We start from the raw sequence: 16,769 nt of genomic DNA, 5'->3' as shown, positions 1-16,769 counted from the left end.
ACAAATGTCAAATAAGTAAATAAATATTGGCCAAGTCCTGTTGTAATTAATGCATTCAAGTGGCCACTTGAGAGATTCTAAATGACATAAGTATACTCTGTTGGACTTAAGTAACTGAAATAGTCATACTTGTGCCATATTTATAACTTAGTCCAAAAGTGCATTGCATCTGTCCCAGGATCACCATATTTCTTGTATTTAAAATACAGACATATAATACATGCAGAATTTATGAGAAACAGGTGGGCAGCACATCCGTGCACCAGTTAGTGGTGGTGTTCCACAGCACTTGGCTCTACAGTTTAGTTCCTGTTTCAGATACTTTTCTGTATCGTGTGTGCATGTCATCCCTATTCCCCAGTTTTTCCTACATCCCAAGCACAAGTCTGAGGTGAAGTGTCATTCTTGTAAACTGTTCATTAAGTTGGTGTGCATACGTGAGTGTACATGCATGAGTGCACGTATGAGTGCGTGTGTGTGTATGCACACGTGCACATATCCACAAACTGGATGAAGTGGAGAGTTGCAGAACGAATACAAGTTCAGTGGGAAGTGAATGAGGTATTTTAGTTGTCATACAAATTAACTGTTGTGTGGTAATTAACTATTGTGCGGTATGTTGCATCTGAAGTAGTCTGGCATGTGTCTGAAACATTATTTTATTCAACTTTTAAGTAACATGTCAGTGTATTACCACATATTTATGGATTTCATACAGCATGCTTGCTGTCCATCAGCAGTGCAGAAAGTTATTTTCCATTGTTGGGTTGATATTTTAATAACATTAATGGAGCAAGATCAATCAGCCTTATGAGAGAGTTGTCTTGGTGGTAATTGATAATAGAGCATGCTTACTCATTTCAGGCTTTGATGTCAAAAGAAGGAGTATGTGTAAGCAGTTTTATAAACATTCCATATCTGAACCTTTATAAAGAAATACAATATGTGTAAATGTAATTAATATATAGGTAAAAGTTATTGATTCATTGCTAGTAAGTGCCCACATGCAGTAATTCATGCTTGCTCTTTAAATAAGTATCTTACAGCTTTTTTTATATTCACAAAAACAGTACAAATGTAACATGCAGAGTCCGGTAATGTTGACACAATATTGTTTTGTGGGGTTCTTCAAGGTTAGGCCTATATAGTTGTTTGAAAGAGCATTTCTGTATGTGTATGACCTCAGTAAATATAGTAGTTTGGATTTGGGTTCAAAGGTTTGTACTAGGCTAGCTGCTGTTGTGGGCAATTTTAAGCCTAGACAATTTCTCAACGGTGCGACTCAAATCCTGTGCTTTGTCTATGAGATGAACACCTTTACAGTTATGCCAACTCCCAAGCTCCTTTCTTGACTGGGTTACACAGGATTTTCCATGTTTGTTAGATGGCCCATTGGTTGACATAAAAGTGATCTGACCTTATCTCATTCTTATATTGGTGCATATATGGTGAGCTGATTAGCATGTGTAGGGAACTTGTATTTTAAAAAATGTAACTGTAGGCAGAGACTGGCACTGGCAAGTTAATCAGGGTAAGCGTTGACATGTTTTTTGAGGTAGATTTTTTTTCATTTGTGATGTTTTACTGAAGGGAATTAAAAATAACTGACCATAGTCTGAGATGCTTGTTAGAGGGTACATAATTGAAATATACAGCACCAATTCTAGGAAATTGTATTGCTATGTGGGAGGGCTAGAAAGTTTTTTTTTTTTTTTTTTTTTTGCCAGTCGAAGGTTTATAAGAACAGTGAATGACATTTTAATAGTTTATAATTGTTCCAATTGGTTTGCAGTACAAACAGGTGGTCACATTTTTGAGTAACCAGAAATTACAGTTAAAAACACCATCTTCTGCACTACATGTATTTGCACAGTGCAGTCTAAAAAGTGGGTTTGGTGTATAAATGTTTAGAGCTTTTTTAATTTTTAATCAAGATTTTACATCACTAGCTTATCAGTCATGTCTGATTCGCATAAGATGCAAATGCCTAAAGAAGGCAGTTTTTTTTTCTTGTGTTTAGAGAGTCGATGCTATGGATCACTGGGTTTCATTATATTAGAGCATTTAAGTTCTCCTCTACAAAGACCTCTGCTTAAAGTTTCAGGCAGTCTGTCTAGAGCTCTTTAAATGGGCATCATGAATTCCAGTAAAGCTCGTTTCTCTTTCATAGAAAGAAAGAGTCTCTACTTCTTATTTCTTCGTCCAGTACGGACTGCAGATGTCTGTCCCATGTTGGACCGCAGCAGTTTCAGTGGGGCATATCTAATGTAGATTTCTTTCAATGTGTGTTCTCTCAGGTAACTTGAATGGTGACTTTCTTTGAAGTCATTCCTTTGCTGCCACAGAATGTGTGGTTAATAATCTTGGATATGATGAGTGTCTTCTTGCTTTTTGGTTTTTGGGGACTGCACAACATGATCCTTCCATTCTATTTTATGGGCATTAAATTCAATGCATTATCGTGCCCGTGTGGTCTGTCAAGTATGCCTAGGTTGTATACTAAAATATTAGACAAGGTGGTGAATGTCTTGAAGGAGAAGTTACATCATGAGTTTCTCAGCATGGACAGTTGGCTCCTGGTGGTCCTGTCAAGGTGCTGAGTACCCATCTTGGTTGCTTTCACAGTTGTAAGCCCCTAGGGCTTCTCCCTAAACTCAAAGCAGATCTCTTTGTTTCTCATTCAGAGGACTGCTGTCAACAGTCAGGTCAGATTTGTATACTTTTCAGATGTTGTTTCGTTCTTTTTGGGGGGGGGGCGCAAAGTCATGGCTTTGATGGCCTGGGAGAGGATACATATGTGGAGCCAAGCTCTCTTTATCCTGCAACCCCTTGGGCTTTATGGCACCCTTGATCTTCATGATTCTTTTTGTAGCCCTGAGGATGGGGGTATTTTTGAACCTTCATACTCTTACAAATCTCAGTCAGGCCCTTCTCATTGGTCTGTAAAGTAGTAAGGTTATTTCCACCAGTCTCACTGTGGGCCTCTTCTGTGAACCAGTTACATGTCTTGATGGTGGATACTGCAGTACTGGCTTGGATAGCTTACTTAGGTTTCTTTCTTGTTCTCTGTGTTGTCATAAGTGAGGTCTTCGCAATATCCAGCGGGAGCTTTGGAAGTGTTCCTTGCTCACTTGGAAGGTAGTGTTAGACTGGACAACTATACTGTGCATCACTACATAAACATGTATTATAGATATTATTTTCTGATACATTTTTTTGTATACACATTGCTTTGAATTGCTTTGTGCTGGCTGTCTCATAACACTTGTATATCTTGGCTTGCACAATGTTTTATTTATTTTTATTTATCTGTTACTAGGTGAGAGTCGCTAGGCTCAAGCCTTCAGGGTGTGACACAAAACATTGATCTGGTTAAGTGAATTGCTGAGAGCTGCATAGCAAATAAATAGTGGTTGAGGTAGTAAAGCCCAGGATTACAGCATGACTCTCTTTTTCTAGCTCATAGCATAAAGCTTTTCTGATTTGCTGTGATTACACTTCATGAGTAATGCACACATTGCATTCTGCTGTTAATAAATCAAATTGCTTGCCTGCTTCCTTTATGCACTTGATATTTCTTAAGCCCATGCCATGTGTGAAAAAGTTGAAGTGAACAATTTATTCACCAGGTTATCAGAGAACAATTTATTCACCAGGTTATCAGATGAATAAGTGCATTTTTAAGAGGCCCGTCTGGATTTCTTTCAGTGCGCATTCTCTTGGATAACTCGAGTGATTACTTCTAGTTTGAGTGGCTGCATTTCAGATAGCTGTGATGCACTTTGTTCCAGTGATCAGGTTTATTTCTCAGAATATATCTAGTCTCACAGAATTTTGATATCTAGGCTCATAGAATCTAGTCTCATAGAATTATGTTGACTTTATGGACAAGACTTGCAGCTTGCAGTTAATGTCATAAATGTATTCTGATGCTGCCATACTATGGTGTGCATTATACACTTTTTCACAGCAGTTTGTCTCTGCTTTCATACATGTGTGATGTTACTTTGAACTGTTTACTTTATATTATCCCCTGTGATTTTCTCTTCAGTTGTGCAATTGACTGAATGTGTGTCTTTGAGTGGTGAGACTTCCCAGGTGCTTTTTATAAATGGGCCTTTATCTCTGTGTGTAGTATATGAGTAATAAATTAGTGTATTTACTAATGAGGACTAGAGTGTGAAGTCTTGAAGGAAAGAATTACATAACTGGGACCATCATTTTTAATAAGAAGATTGTTGGGGAAATTTATTTTTTGAGCCAGTTACACTCTTAGTTGCAGGACTGTTATTACAGCTGTCAAAACTGGTGTTCCCTCTTTTTTTCTTTTTTAATGAAAATTGCTAGCTACTGACCACCTTAGAAAGCAGCCTGGTAATTCCTAACTTGGAGTACAGCCTGAATATGAGCACCACAATAATGTATGTTTGACTTTATAAAAACAATGCAGCAGTCAAAATCTGAAATCCATGTTTAGATGTTTCCATAGTTTGTTTTTGGTTTACAGGAAAAGGAAAGACCTTTGTTGTCTGAAAGGTAGCATTAATGGTAACAGTATACAGTTAACTATAAGTCTGTGTTATTTAGCTAAAGGCAATACTAAGTTAATTACGTGCACTTGCACACCCAAGTTTGAGTTATTGTGTGACTGAAGAACTAAATGTCGAACAAAGATAATCATTAAAACATGTTTTTTTTTCCACACATTTTTAGCATTGATCATTTTGCCCACCTTTATAGTCAGAAGGTTGGCATCAGGTCCGATGTGCTGCGGAAGACCCTGTGGGGCGATTATTATTTGAATACGAAAGTGAAGAGGATTATGAAAGGAGCACAGGTAAAGTTATCAAATTGAATACTTGAAGTGACTTCTTCATTTGCCTGTGAACAGAGTATAGCCCAATTACTATTTCCTTAGGACAACTTACTTGGACTCAGCAGCAAAAGCTTCAGCCAGTATTTCTACAGGGTTACAACAGGAAACTGAAGGCTGTAAGCTTCCAGGATCTCAGTGATACATTGGAGGTGGCCAGTAATCCACTGACAAAGGACTGAACAGTAGAAAGTATTACCTGAATAGAATATATAGACATGCTCTGAACCCCCCCCCCAAGATTTATTTATATATTTATTTTTTTCCCATTCACCAGGTCTTGCCCAGTGGCACACCTTCTGTTCCCATTTGGCCTGTTTGCTCCTCTTTAGGAGGCAAGAGCCAGGTAGTTTGTAGCATGGTCAAGAGCTCTAAGCTGTAGGCTCTAGGGTGTAAATCAGCTAATTCATTTCCTGGAGAGAAGAGAACCAAACAGAAGGGAGACAGTCAGACTGCCAGAGTCTATGAACTCTCTTTCCCTCCCCCTGGAGTTGCGGACCCTTGTGATGGCCTCTAGAGCATCTGTAGTTATGCTGACAATAGAGAACATGCTTGCCTATATCCACATGCTGATGCCCGACCGCTAGGCAGCATATTCTCTGCAGACTCATGATCTGCAGATGCTACATCCCTTGCTTGCTCTAGGTGTCACCCAGGGGAAGCCAGAACCATCTCCCTCCACTCCAGGATGGATGAACTGACAACAGCCACTCACTTCCCCTCCCTGTCTTGGTTCCTTCAGCACCCATATTGCTTACTGACTTATTGTTTTGTACATTCTTTGCCCCCCCCCCTGCTGTCTGTCAATCATTGGCCCCCTTCATGACTAGTCGGCCCACTTGTTCCCTATCATCATATCAAGGTTCAGCATGGAGGGACCATCATTCAGATAGCCATCTGGTGGTTTGAGGTTTTCTTCTGTTTAGCCTCCCCTTCGCTGTTGCACACACCAGGCAATTGTAGGTGAGGAGAATGTAATGGGTTGATAGTAGAGGACATTTCCTTACTTCTGCAGGGGTTGTTCCCTCCAGGAATCTCTGCCCCACCCCTCAGAGGCATGAGCAGGGAGCTTCCTAGTGTCCACACGAGTATGTGCAACCCCTTCCTCCTACCCTGGGAGAAATGAGTGGGCTACAGCCCTTCACTCCTTCCCCACCTTGTTTGTCTTTTCCAGTGTTAAGAATATTTGCTGAACCGTGATGGGAGTCCTTCCCTTGTACCATGGAGCTAGGGCGCTGCTAATTGCACGAGTTATCTGAGTTACTGTTAAGACTTCATTCTTCCATGTCGCAGAAGTGTGAGTGTTTTCCCCCATATGTATGAATGCATTACTCTAGAGTTTGGTCAGGACAGCACTGTTACGTAGAAAAAAAACAACCACCACAGATCCATATAAATCAATTTATTCCTCTAGCACCTTGGCAAACAAAAAAAAAACAATACTGAAAAACCCTCTATAAATATACCCATTAATTAAATAATTGAAGTATTCAGCATATATCAAATCATGTACTTCCAGTTACATTTGCCATTTAGTCCCTTGGGTGCCAATGTACCATATTTTAAAATATGCAAAGTTTCCTTTTATAGCAGTTTATCTTTAAGATTACCATTTTCCCCCACCCCCAAATGTATTTGTTCCAGTATATTACCTTCCAATAATGACAGGTCTCTATGGTGAAACTTTTGAAAATGCGCATGCAGGTGACTTTCATTTTTAACCTTTTTGCTATCCCTAACATGCTCCTGTAACCTAGTTTTAAAAGATCTCCCACTTTCCTCCACGTAAAATAAATTACAGGGGCATTTTAATATATACACAATCCATGGAGTGTTACAATAAAACTTTTCTTGTGGAAAAAAACTTTATTTTAATAAACCTGTTCACAATATATTTACATTCAGACCATTTATTACACTTACTCGCTCCACATAAAGTTGCTTTTCCAACTTATTTAAAGGGGGGAACAGACCTACTGCGTACTAAAAAAATCTGCTAAATTACAGCCTCTTTTATAAGAGATACAGGGAAAATGTTTTATCAGCCCAAATAACATCTTATCTTTAAAAAAAAAAATAGGTCAGTAACCAATGAGCTGCTCACTTAATATATTATATGTTGTACAGTCGACTCCCTCTTATCCAGCCTCTCATTAACCAGCCATCAAATTTCTGCCATACCCTTCGCAAAAGACAACAGAGAAGAACAGCACTTCTTCCTCATCTGGGTAAATAATGACAGACGTGTGAATTTTAGACTTCATATTTTTTAGAAAAATGCATACTAACACAAATTCTTTTATTCTAGCTGATTTATAACCTATAAATGCTATTTTGTATGCTTTTTCTGATTAACCAGCCATTCGTTTATCCAGCCTAAGGTCCGGTCCCAGCGAGACTGGATAAGACAGAATCTACTGTAACAAGATATATTCTGTCTAAAGCTTCATCTTGAGCCCTCCTTCCATATGTACAAAATGTATCGCTGTTTATTTGGTAACCGTGTTCATAAACTGTATTATTTCTATTTTCAACCTCACTCCTATGTAAAAACTTTATCCAAGGCCTCCAGAATAATTTCTTTCCTGTAACCTCTACTAATAAACATTTCAGCTCTATAAAGGGCCTCTTGAAAGAAGCTTTGCTCTGTATTACATAACCTGTCTAGTCTAGGAAATTCCCCATAAGGTAGGGCTGAAATTAAATGCGGAGGGTGACAACTAAATCCCTGTTTAAAAAAAAAAAAAAAAAATTCCCTTCATCTCCCATCCTATGTACCATTGTGAAAATCATCCCATTATTCATACCAACTAAATCCAAATCAAGGAAAGAAATATGCTTGCCTATTTGTATTCCTTCAAATCTGAAACCAAACCTATTATTTTTTATTTGTTTAACAAAATCATTAGCATGACAAAAAAAAATCAAGTCATTTCTATAATCAAAGTATTTTACTACTTGATTCTTAAAAATATATGGGGATACAAATACTCCAGCTCAAACAGAGCCATAGTAATGTTTGTATACATGGAGGTGAAAGGGGCCCCCATAGCCGTTCCTTGAATTTGATGATATAATTCAAAATTAAATGTAAAAAATGATTTTTAAGGCAAAACATTAACAAATCAATGACATAATTTGATCTAGGATCATCACCCAAAAAATAATAAAGAGCATCCACACCATGCTGGTGTTGTATATTAGTATATAAGCTCTTAACATCCATAACCAACCAATACATATCATCTTTCCACCTAATTTTACTAATCCTACTTAAGAAATCCTGAATATCTTTAATATAGGAGGGAATCTTCCTTACTATTGATGAATATTCATGCAAAAAAAAATCCTAAATTATAGAGAAAGTATTTTTGTGCCAAAACTATAGGATGCCCTTAAGATTATCTATCCCTTTATGAACTTGAGGGAGGCAATGAAAAGTTGCTATATGGCACCCTTTAGAACTAATTTTTTTTCTCCATATCCGTTTTTGAAAAATAACCCAAATGTACACCCTTATTCAATAGTACAGCATATTTTTCCAAGGCCTCATTATATTTCAAAATATCACATTTTTCATAAACCAACACATCATTCAGATGTTTACAACACATTCCAGCATATTGTACATGATTTAATACAACAGTTGTATTCCCCTTGTCCGGGGGCTTAATTACCACTTCCCTGTTATCTTTCAAATAGTTCAAAGCTTGCCATTGTTCCTTAGTAAGGTATAAACAACAGTATTTTTAAATTTATAAAAATCCACAATTTTTCAGCAGCATAATTAAACACAGTAATAAAACTCTGAATACCCTCATTATTAAAAGGAGGTATAAACATAGTTTTACTTGGAACTGTGGAAGTGTCTCGCCTACAGTAGGCATTAATTTCTTCAGGTATTATGTTATTCTCATCAGAGGTACATGAATAAAATGAAGTGTCTTTACTATTATGTAAATCATTCAAATGATATAAATCACATTCACGTTCCTGTTGATTAAAAAAAAAATAGGATTCAATTTCCTCACCAATCTGAATACTTCACATTTAAAAACATGAGGCCAAAGAAATACCATTGGCACAAACTTTAAACTCAAGTTCAAAACAGATAAACACATATCAGATAATCCGCATCCTGACAAAATTAATGACTAATGAATCAGTCCCAGCAACATTAATACCCTTCTGTTTTTTTATAGTCATTATCAGACTGTCCTTCCTCACCATTAAATTTTCTTCAGACATTTCTACCTCTTTTTCTCTAATTTGTTGGAAGCTGTTCATTATCTCCATCCCTCCAAAACTGTTCATTCAAAGCAGCCAGATTCTGAGCCGTCGGCAGTGGTGGAAAGGCTCCCCCTCACTATCCCATGTGATCGCTGTAGTAGTATCAACAGAAGAAGCAAAAGACACAGTGGAAACTCTTTTAAAACCTTCTCTAGAACACAATGACATTCTTCCTTCTGGTTTATGTTTCCATAGGAATGCTTTGCCAGTCTCATAGTCATGTAAATCAGATTTCAATTTGTTCTTTTTACTGTTAATTAAGTCCAACTCATAAGACTTCAATTTTTCATTGATTTCAGCCAGTAAAGTGTCCAAACGACTTGGACTAACCGTTGGTGCAGTTCCGTACAAATTTTAACTGCCTCATCCTTCATTTTTTTCTGCTTAAGTTGGTCTCTTTCAATCAAAATTTTAAGCCATTTGATGGAACACTGATGTGCAGCTGCAATCCACCTAACTTTAAAATTCTTATTCTTATAATTTAAATCAAACGGTGTACTGGGGCTCTTAAAAGCTCTTAAGCCCGTGGGTGTAATGTCCAGTTCTAGAGATCTCGTAAGGCTCATAATGTTAAAATGTACATTTGTTTCTTTAAATAAAACATTTTCCATTTTACTGCAGATATCCTGAAGTTCAACTGATACTATTGCATATACCCACTGTGTAGAAAGGATTATTAACTCTGCAATTTCGTTCTTCACAAATGTTAACCAGAGCTTCACCTGGTCTAGTAATCTGGTCTTCAGGGTGAATAATGTAGTGTTGTATTGGGTGCTGAGAGCCATCTGTATTTTCATTTCGAAAAATATGTGGAATGTTATATGAAGACACCACAAAGAGCAAATAGAAAAAAACCACCACAGATCCAAATAAATCCATTTATTCCTCTAGCGCCTCAGCAAATTGCCTTCAAGGAGTAAAAACAACACTGAAAAACCTCCATAAATAAACCCATCAATTAAATAATTAATTAAACAGTTGCACTTCATTAAACAATTGAATTATTCAGCATATATCAAATCAGTTTACTATTAGATGTTTGAAGCGAACTCCATCGACTGCACTTTTGTCTAACACGGAAGTTCGAAAATGGTAATATCGAACACCAAAAGCCAACCTAGGAACTGGTTTTAACATGGGTCGAGATAGGGGAGAGGTTTGTAGCTCGGCAATAACACTGAGCACCTATCTCGACCCATGTTAAAACCTTTCCTAGGTTGGCTTTTGGTGTTCGATATTACCGTTTTTGAACTTCCGTGTTCGACAAAAGTGCAGTTGATGGAGTTCGCTTCGAACATCTAATAGTAAACCATCAAATCTTGTACTTCCAATCACCATTTTCTCCCATCTTCAAATGTATTTGTTCCAATATACAATCTTTCAGTAGTGATGGGTCACTGTGGTGAAACTTTTGAAAACGAGCACCCAGTGGACTTTCTGTTTTAACATAGGTTCATAGGTTGGTACTAGGCTGTTGACCCTAGGGCCTATACAAGCCTAGCCATAACAATTCCCTGGCTATTTCTTCCCACAGTATTTACTTCCCTGGAACCCTGTTTAGCATGCTCCTGTAACCTAGTTTTAAAACATCTCCCATTTTCCCCTACTTAAAATAAATTGCAAGGGCATTTTAATATATACATAGTACCCTGAGTGTTGTAACAAAACTGCTATACAAGGAGACTTTGTATGGGTATGAAGTCATTTGCCCCACCTGCTCCATGTCGTTTTGGGGCTACAGTAACAGTTTCAAAACTGTACCACAAGAAGGAGAATGGAAAGAGAGAGGTTATTGATCAAACTGGTTTAATGTTCAACTGGGATGTGTGGATGAGTGTGTGAATTATTTATTTGGATCCCAGTGTAGGTAGCAGAGTTGTGACTGATGAATTTGAAAGTGGACCCTACATTCTTATCAGAATCCTTCTTTTTTGTACTGGGTTAAACTCTTTCCAGAACTGTTTAATGTTGGAAAGAGATCTTTCTTGAAGTTGTTGGAGATATTTGGTTTTAGTAACTCTGATCAAAGTTCATGGGTGGCCATGGTGGTACAGTGGTTAGCATTGCCACCTCACAGCAAGAGCTTCTCTGGTTCAATCCTCAGCTGGGGTGCCTTCTGTGCGGAGTCTGCATGTCCTCCCTGTGATTGCCTGGTTGACGCAAGCATCAATTACAAATCTCAGTTTGTCGTAGCCAAGGGTGAGGATGATACTGCCATGGTCCTTGTGTGTGAGCACATGCACAGTTATTAGGTTGAAGTCTGGACTATCTATCTGCATATTCATGCCATCAGCCACCCACTTCCTGTAAATGAAGGATCCAGATTTTTCAGGCCCTGGGCATCCATTTTCTAAGACTTTTTGCCATTCATTGTTTGCTTCACAGCAGGTGAGTCTTCATGCCCCCTTAAAAATCTCCCTCCCACTCTAGATGACGAGTGCCTACCTCGATATCTCTGTTCACAAGAGCCACAGATGCTTTCTCAGGTTTGAAGTGGTTATGGGGAAGGACTGTCATTACTATTTTACCTATTTGACTGTTATATTGGCTCCTGTTCTGGTGTTAAAGTCTCATGGTTTCAATTATTGCTTATTGCTGGATCAAGGGCATTCAGTTTTTTAATTTATTCAAGTCTTTTGGGTTTCTAATACCATGACGGTAATGGACCCCATTCCTAAGTCAAAGTACTATTAAGGTTCATGAAGTTAGTATTGTTTCAGTTTTTGAAGTCATCCAGAAGTGCACTTTGCAGCACCCGCAGTGTACACAGTAATGACTCTTTCTGCAGTTTGTATGGGGTTACATGTATTGGTAATGCATCTAAATACAGTTGTAGATTCTTTTTTATAAGACCCGTTGCTCCTACTAACATTGGAACTGTCTGGGTAGCTTTCTTCCACATTGCTCTCATTTCTGCCTACAAATCCTGATATTTTATTACTTTGTGTCTCGCTCTATGCAAGACACTGTAGTCATTGGTGTGGCGATTTCAATGATCAGTGCTACTTTTGTTTACTTTTCATGGACCATTATATTTACTTTTCTAGCATCTATCTTTAGAACTGTTGGTAATGGGTGATCCCATGTGATGTAGACTTCATCATTTTCTATGATACTTTGTGGCTCGTGTTTCCAGTGTTTTTCAGCCATTTCAATACCATAATGTTTGCACAATCTCAGTGCAACAGTATTGCCACATTATTATGCTTTTCAGTAAACAGTCCTTCTGCCATTAGTATTTCACAACCAGCAATGAGGTGTGCAACTGTTTCCAATTTTGTTTTACAAAACCATTTGTCTGTTTCTCCCACATGTTCAATGGACTTTGTAAACTAACGTGGACATAGCCCACTATCTTGGGCTGCCAATATTATCCTTTCATGTCTTGGTTTGAATTCGTCTTTCCTTAACCATTCCTGCATTTGATCCTGATTAACATGAGGTTCTTCCAGAAGTTTTCTATACTTGCAACTATGTTTATGCATTTTCCACATTTCTTGCCTTATCTAGTTTTTCATTGTATATACTTTCTTTTGCTTCTTGGCACATTCAGTTGCAGCCTGATTTTTATATACTTCTGGTTTGATTTCCATTTCTGCTTGATGCCGATATGCTTCTGCTAGACTAAGCAGAGAAGTCATCTTAGTGAAAGTTCTGAAACATGAGGAGAATAAATCTGTTTGTGTCCTGTGAGGTCAGCAGATGTGTGCAGTCCCATGATTGCAGATCTATACATGTAATCAGTTTCAAGGAGGCCCATCCCTCCTTTTGAATGAGGAATATAAAATCTAGGTATGCACCGATTTTCATAAATCATTTGGTGAGCATGAAGCATCCTTCTTGTTTTCTTGTCCAATTTATCCAGCATATTTTTGGGCCAGTCAAGCAGTCCAAAACTGTAAGTTAGGACAGGAAGAGCAAATTGGGTTATAGCTTCAATTTTTGTTCCTAGATGTCAGTGCTGTTTTCAGGATTAAGTTTTCCAAAGTATTCCTTACTTAGTTCTTTTCATATTTGTTCATGTTTTATTGTTGATCCTTCATCAATTCCCAAATATTTATACACTCCCTCTTGCTCAAGTACTTTTATATCATATTCTTGCCCCAAACTGATGTTGTCTAAGTGCTGCAGCTTTCCTGCTGTACAGGTTGCTTTTGCACATTTATCAAGACCAAATGACATTCTTGTATCATCTGAAAAAGTTTTGACAGCTTGCAGTTGTGCTTTCAGTTCCTCATCTGATGAGCTATATAGTTTTAAATAATCGACAAAGAGAAGACAAGTCTTTACATTTTGTTGTTTTCTAGGAGCCAAATTATAGCCATGGCCTAAGCTGTTAAGCAGACAGCTTAATGGGTTAAGGGCAAGACAGAATAGCAGTGGTGACAGGGAATGGCCCTGGAATATTCCCTTTTGAATTTTTATCCCTGGGATAATAATTTGTCCTTTATAATAGCTCAATTGCAAAGTGGTCTGCCACTGTTTCATGGTCACTGTAATGTAATCGATCAGTGTAAGGTGTATCTTATACATTTTTAAACACTCTTTTATCCATGAATGTTCAATACTATCAAATGCTTTTTATAGTCAATCCATGGCATACTTAGATTCTTCCCCTTTTTTGCAGTTCTCCATTATGAACTTATTAAACAACAAATGATCCTTTTTCCATATGACTTTTTTATTGCCCTTTTGTTCTATTGCCAAAATTGAGTTTTCTTCTGAATGACTATAAAGTTTGTAGGCATCAGTTCCAGTGTATAGTTTATACGTAGTCGGGAGGCAGGTTATTGGCCTATAATTTTTAGGGTAGCTTGCGGGTTCACTCTTAAATAAGATCACTGTTTTTCATTTTGTTAGCCAGGTTGGTGTCTTTTTGAGGTGTACATATAAGTAGTTCATACTGATGTCTAAATCTTCATGCAAAGATGTTAATACTTTTAACCAGAAGCTAGGTACTGCATCTGGGCCTGGGGTTTTCCAATTAGAGGCTTTTCTTAACTTTGTTTCAGTCTCTCTGCTGTTACTTCATCCCATTTCATATCCTGTACCTTTAAAATTCTTAGTCTTACTTTTACTTCTTTTATCCATTTAGCATCTTTGTTATGTTCCACAGGATCTTCATAAATACTTCTCCAAAATATATCTATTTCTTCTTTTTTGGGGGTCTTTCAATTCCTTTTACCTTGTTTCTTAGTTCTCTATAAAACCTTTTGGATCATCAATAAATTGCGTATTTTGTACTTTTCCTTTATATTTATCTGTGTATCTTCTAAGTTTTCTGCCTGTGCTGAGATTTTTAGTTTGTTATATGCAATAATGCATGACAGATCCTGATCTGTTCTAATACTGCTCATTGCTTTTATCAAATCTGTCTTTCTAAGTATTTTTGTTGATCTGAACCCTCTTCTGTACTCTTCTAACAGTGACACTTCTTAATTGCTTTATAATTTTCTCTATTCGAACCTTCCATGATTGTATTAGATTTCTCCCCTTCCGTTCCCTCACTACCCTGTGTTCTTGTGGTAGAACTTTCAGTTGTTAATTCAGCTGCAGTTAATATATCTAACTATACTCTAACATCCTGTCTTTCTTCCTTCTAACCTCTGAACATAGTCTACCTTTCTCCCACCATAAGACTTACCTGCTGTTTCTCTTACTTCACTGATTGTCTTCCTCTACATTCTGATCTCTTGTCTCTTCCTGCTCCGTTCACCTTCGGGCGCACTCCGCTCCCCATACCCTACCCCCAATTCCCACCCACCCCCAGTGGTCCTACAGTTGTACCTCTAGAAACACACCCCTACTCAATTTACACCAATCAAACAAGCCCTAACTACAACATCCCTACTCAATTTACACCAATCAAACAAGCCCTAACTACAACATCCCTCCACCTTCTAACACATCACACCCACCAATACGTAACTCTCCTCCTCCTCTAACTCATTCAAACTTACTATTACTTCCTATTCTATCTCTCACCCTCACTACCTAACAATGCATATAACATTGAACCCTTCTCAACTCCAAATATTACTCATCCTCTCACTTTTAACTCCTCTCACAACTACCTATATCCTAACCTCCTATGAACTTACCCATACACTCCACCACTACATTTCCCTCTTTTCAAACCTCTTCACCTATTGCATCTTTTGCTGTTACCTTCCAAAATCCCACTTATAAATCCAACTACCTTCTAGCTAAATTTCACAGACTAGCTCATATTAAATTATATAACCAGAAAACTAGAAGATTTACCAACTACTTTTGTACAAATCTTCAACCCAAACACTCCCACACTCACTACTGGATGGAGACATCCATCCAAACCCTGGCCCTCACCACACCCAGACCATAAGAACCAATAACAATGACAAGGCTAGGCCTACACCACCGACCAAATCTACTAACTCACTCACCATAGCTCATCTGAATATACATAGTATTTGTAACAAAATTACTCAACTCCATGCACTTCTAGATGTCAATCAATTCGACATCCTATGCCTATCAGAAACTTGGATAAAACCCACTATTAAAGACAATGAAATCATCCCACTAGGATATGATATCATAAGACTAGACCGCTCAACAAAAAAAGTAGGAGGTGTAGCAATTCTCTATAAATCACAGCTACAAATCAGCACTATAAACCTGAACCTCCACATAGTCAATAATGCAGAACGAATATGCTCTAAACTCCAACTAAACACAAGTGAAGCTATTCATATAATTTGTATATCTCCCCCCAGGAAATAACACTAATACTCTTGAGTGCATCCTTAGTTGGCTCTCTACTAATGTTCCACAAGAAACAATCCTAGGTGACCTAAATATTGATTGGAATTCCTGCAACAATTCAAACCCTACCTCCCACATTAACCTACATGGCTTCTCTCAACTTATATCAGGCCCTACCAGAACAAATAAAATCAATAACAAAGACACCACTTTAGACTGGATACTTACTAATACTCCCCAACAAACCTACAACTCTGGCACCCTAGCAGATGACCTTAGTGATCACTTATTAACGTATATTATTAGAGAAAAAAACATCCTAACTTTCCCAACCACTTTTTGAACATTACGTTCAAAAAAGCAATTTAACTCAGAACTTTTTCTAACAGAACTAAACCAATGTAACTGGACTCCTCTAAAGTTACTCCCTCTTAATGATGCAGTACAATACTTCAACTTCACATTCTTATCTATTCTAGATCAACACGCACCAACTCGCACTATTAGAATCAAAACCAAACCAGCCCCCTGGCTAAGCAACAATACTAGACAAAAAATCATTACCAAAAATAAATCCTGGGCTAAATGGCGTACTACTAAGAACCTAGCTGACCGTCAAACCTTCAGAGAATGTAGAAACAACACAAAAAAAGCCATACTGCTTGACAAGAAGAACTACTACCTTCATTTACAACAAACATCTAATAAGGAACCAAAAAAATTCTGGTCCACCATTAATAATCTTCTATCCCCAGGCCAATCAATCACACCCAACCCACAAGACTCTAACCCTGACAACCCTACACTAACAGCTTATGCCTTTAACTCCTTCACAAATGCTATACAAAATCTTGCAAAT

General features: G+C 37.7%; 1 protein-coding gene across 1 annotated transcript in view; it reads left to right on the top strand.

The window, feature by feature from the left end:
• The window catches only part of EFL1 (elongation factor like GTPase 1), a 1,877,823-nt gene that overhangs the window by 244,199 nt on the left and 1,616,855 nt on the right, over window positions 1-16,769 (top strand). The window contains exon 8 of the mRNA XM_044077803.1: window positions 4,714-4,837. Coding sequence (XP_043933738.1) covers window positions 4,714-4,837 — 124 coding nt within the window. The remainder of the gene's footprint in view (window positions 1-4,713; window positions 4,838-16,769) is intronic.

Source organism: Protopterus annectens, chromosome 7.part0, assembly GCF_019279795.1.
Source record: "Protopterus annectens isolate FY-2018-M chromosome 7.part0, PAN1.0, whole genome shotgun sequence".
In the NCBI taxonomy this organism is placed as follows: domain Eukaryota; kingdom Metazoa; phylum Chordata; order Ceratodontiformes; family Protopteridae; genus Protopterus; species Protopterus annectens.
Note: the sequence above shows the minus strand (reverse complement) of the source record. Positions and strands in the feature narration are given on the sequence as shown.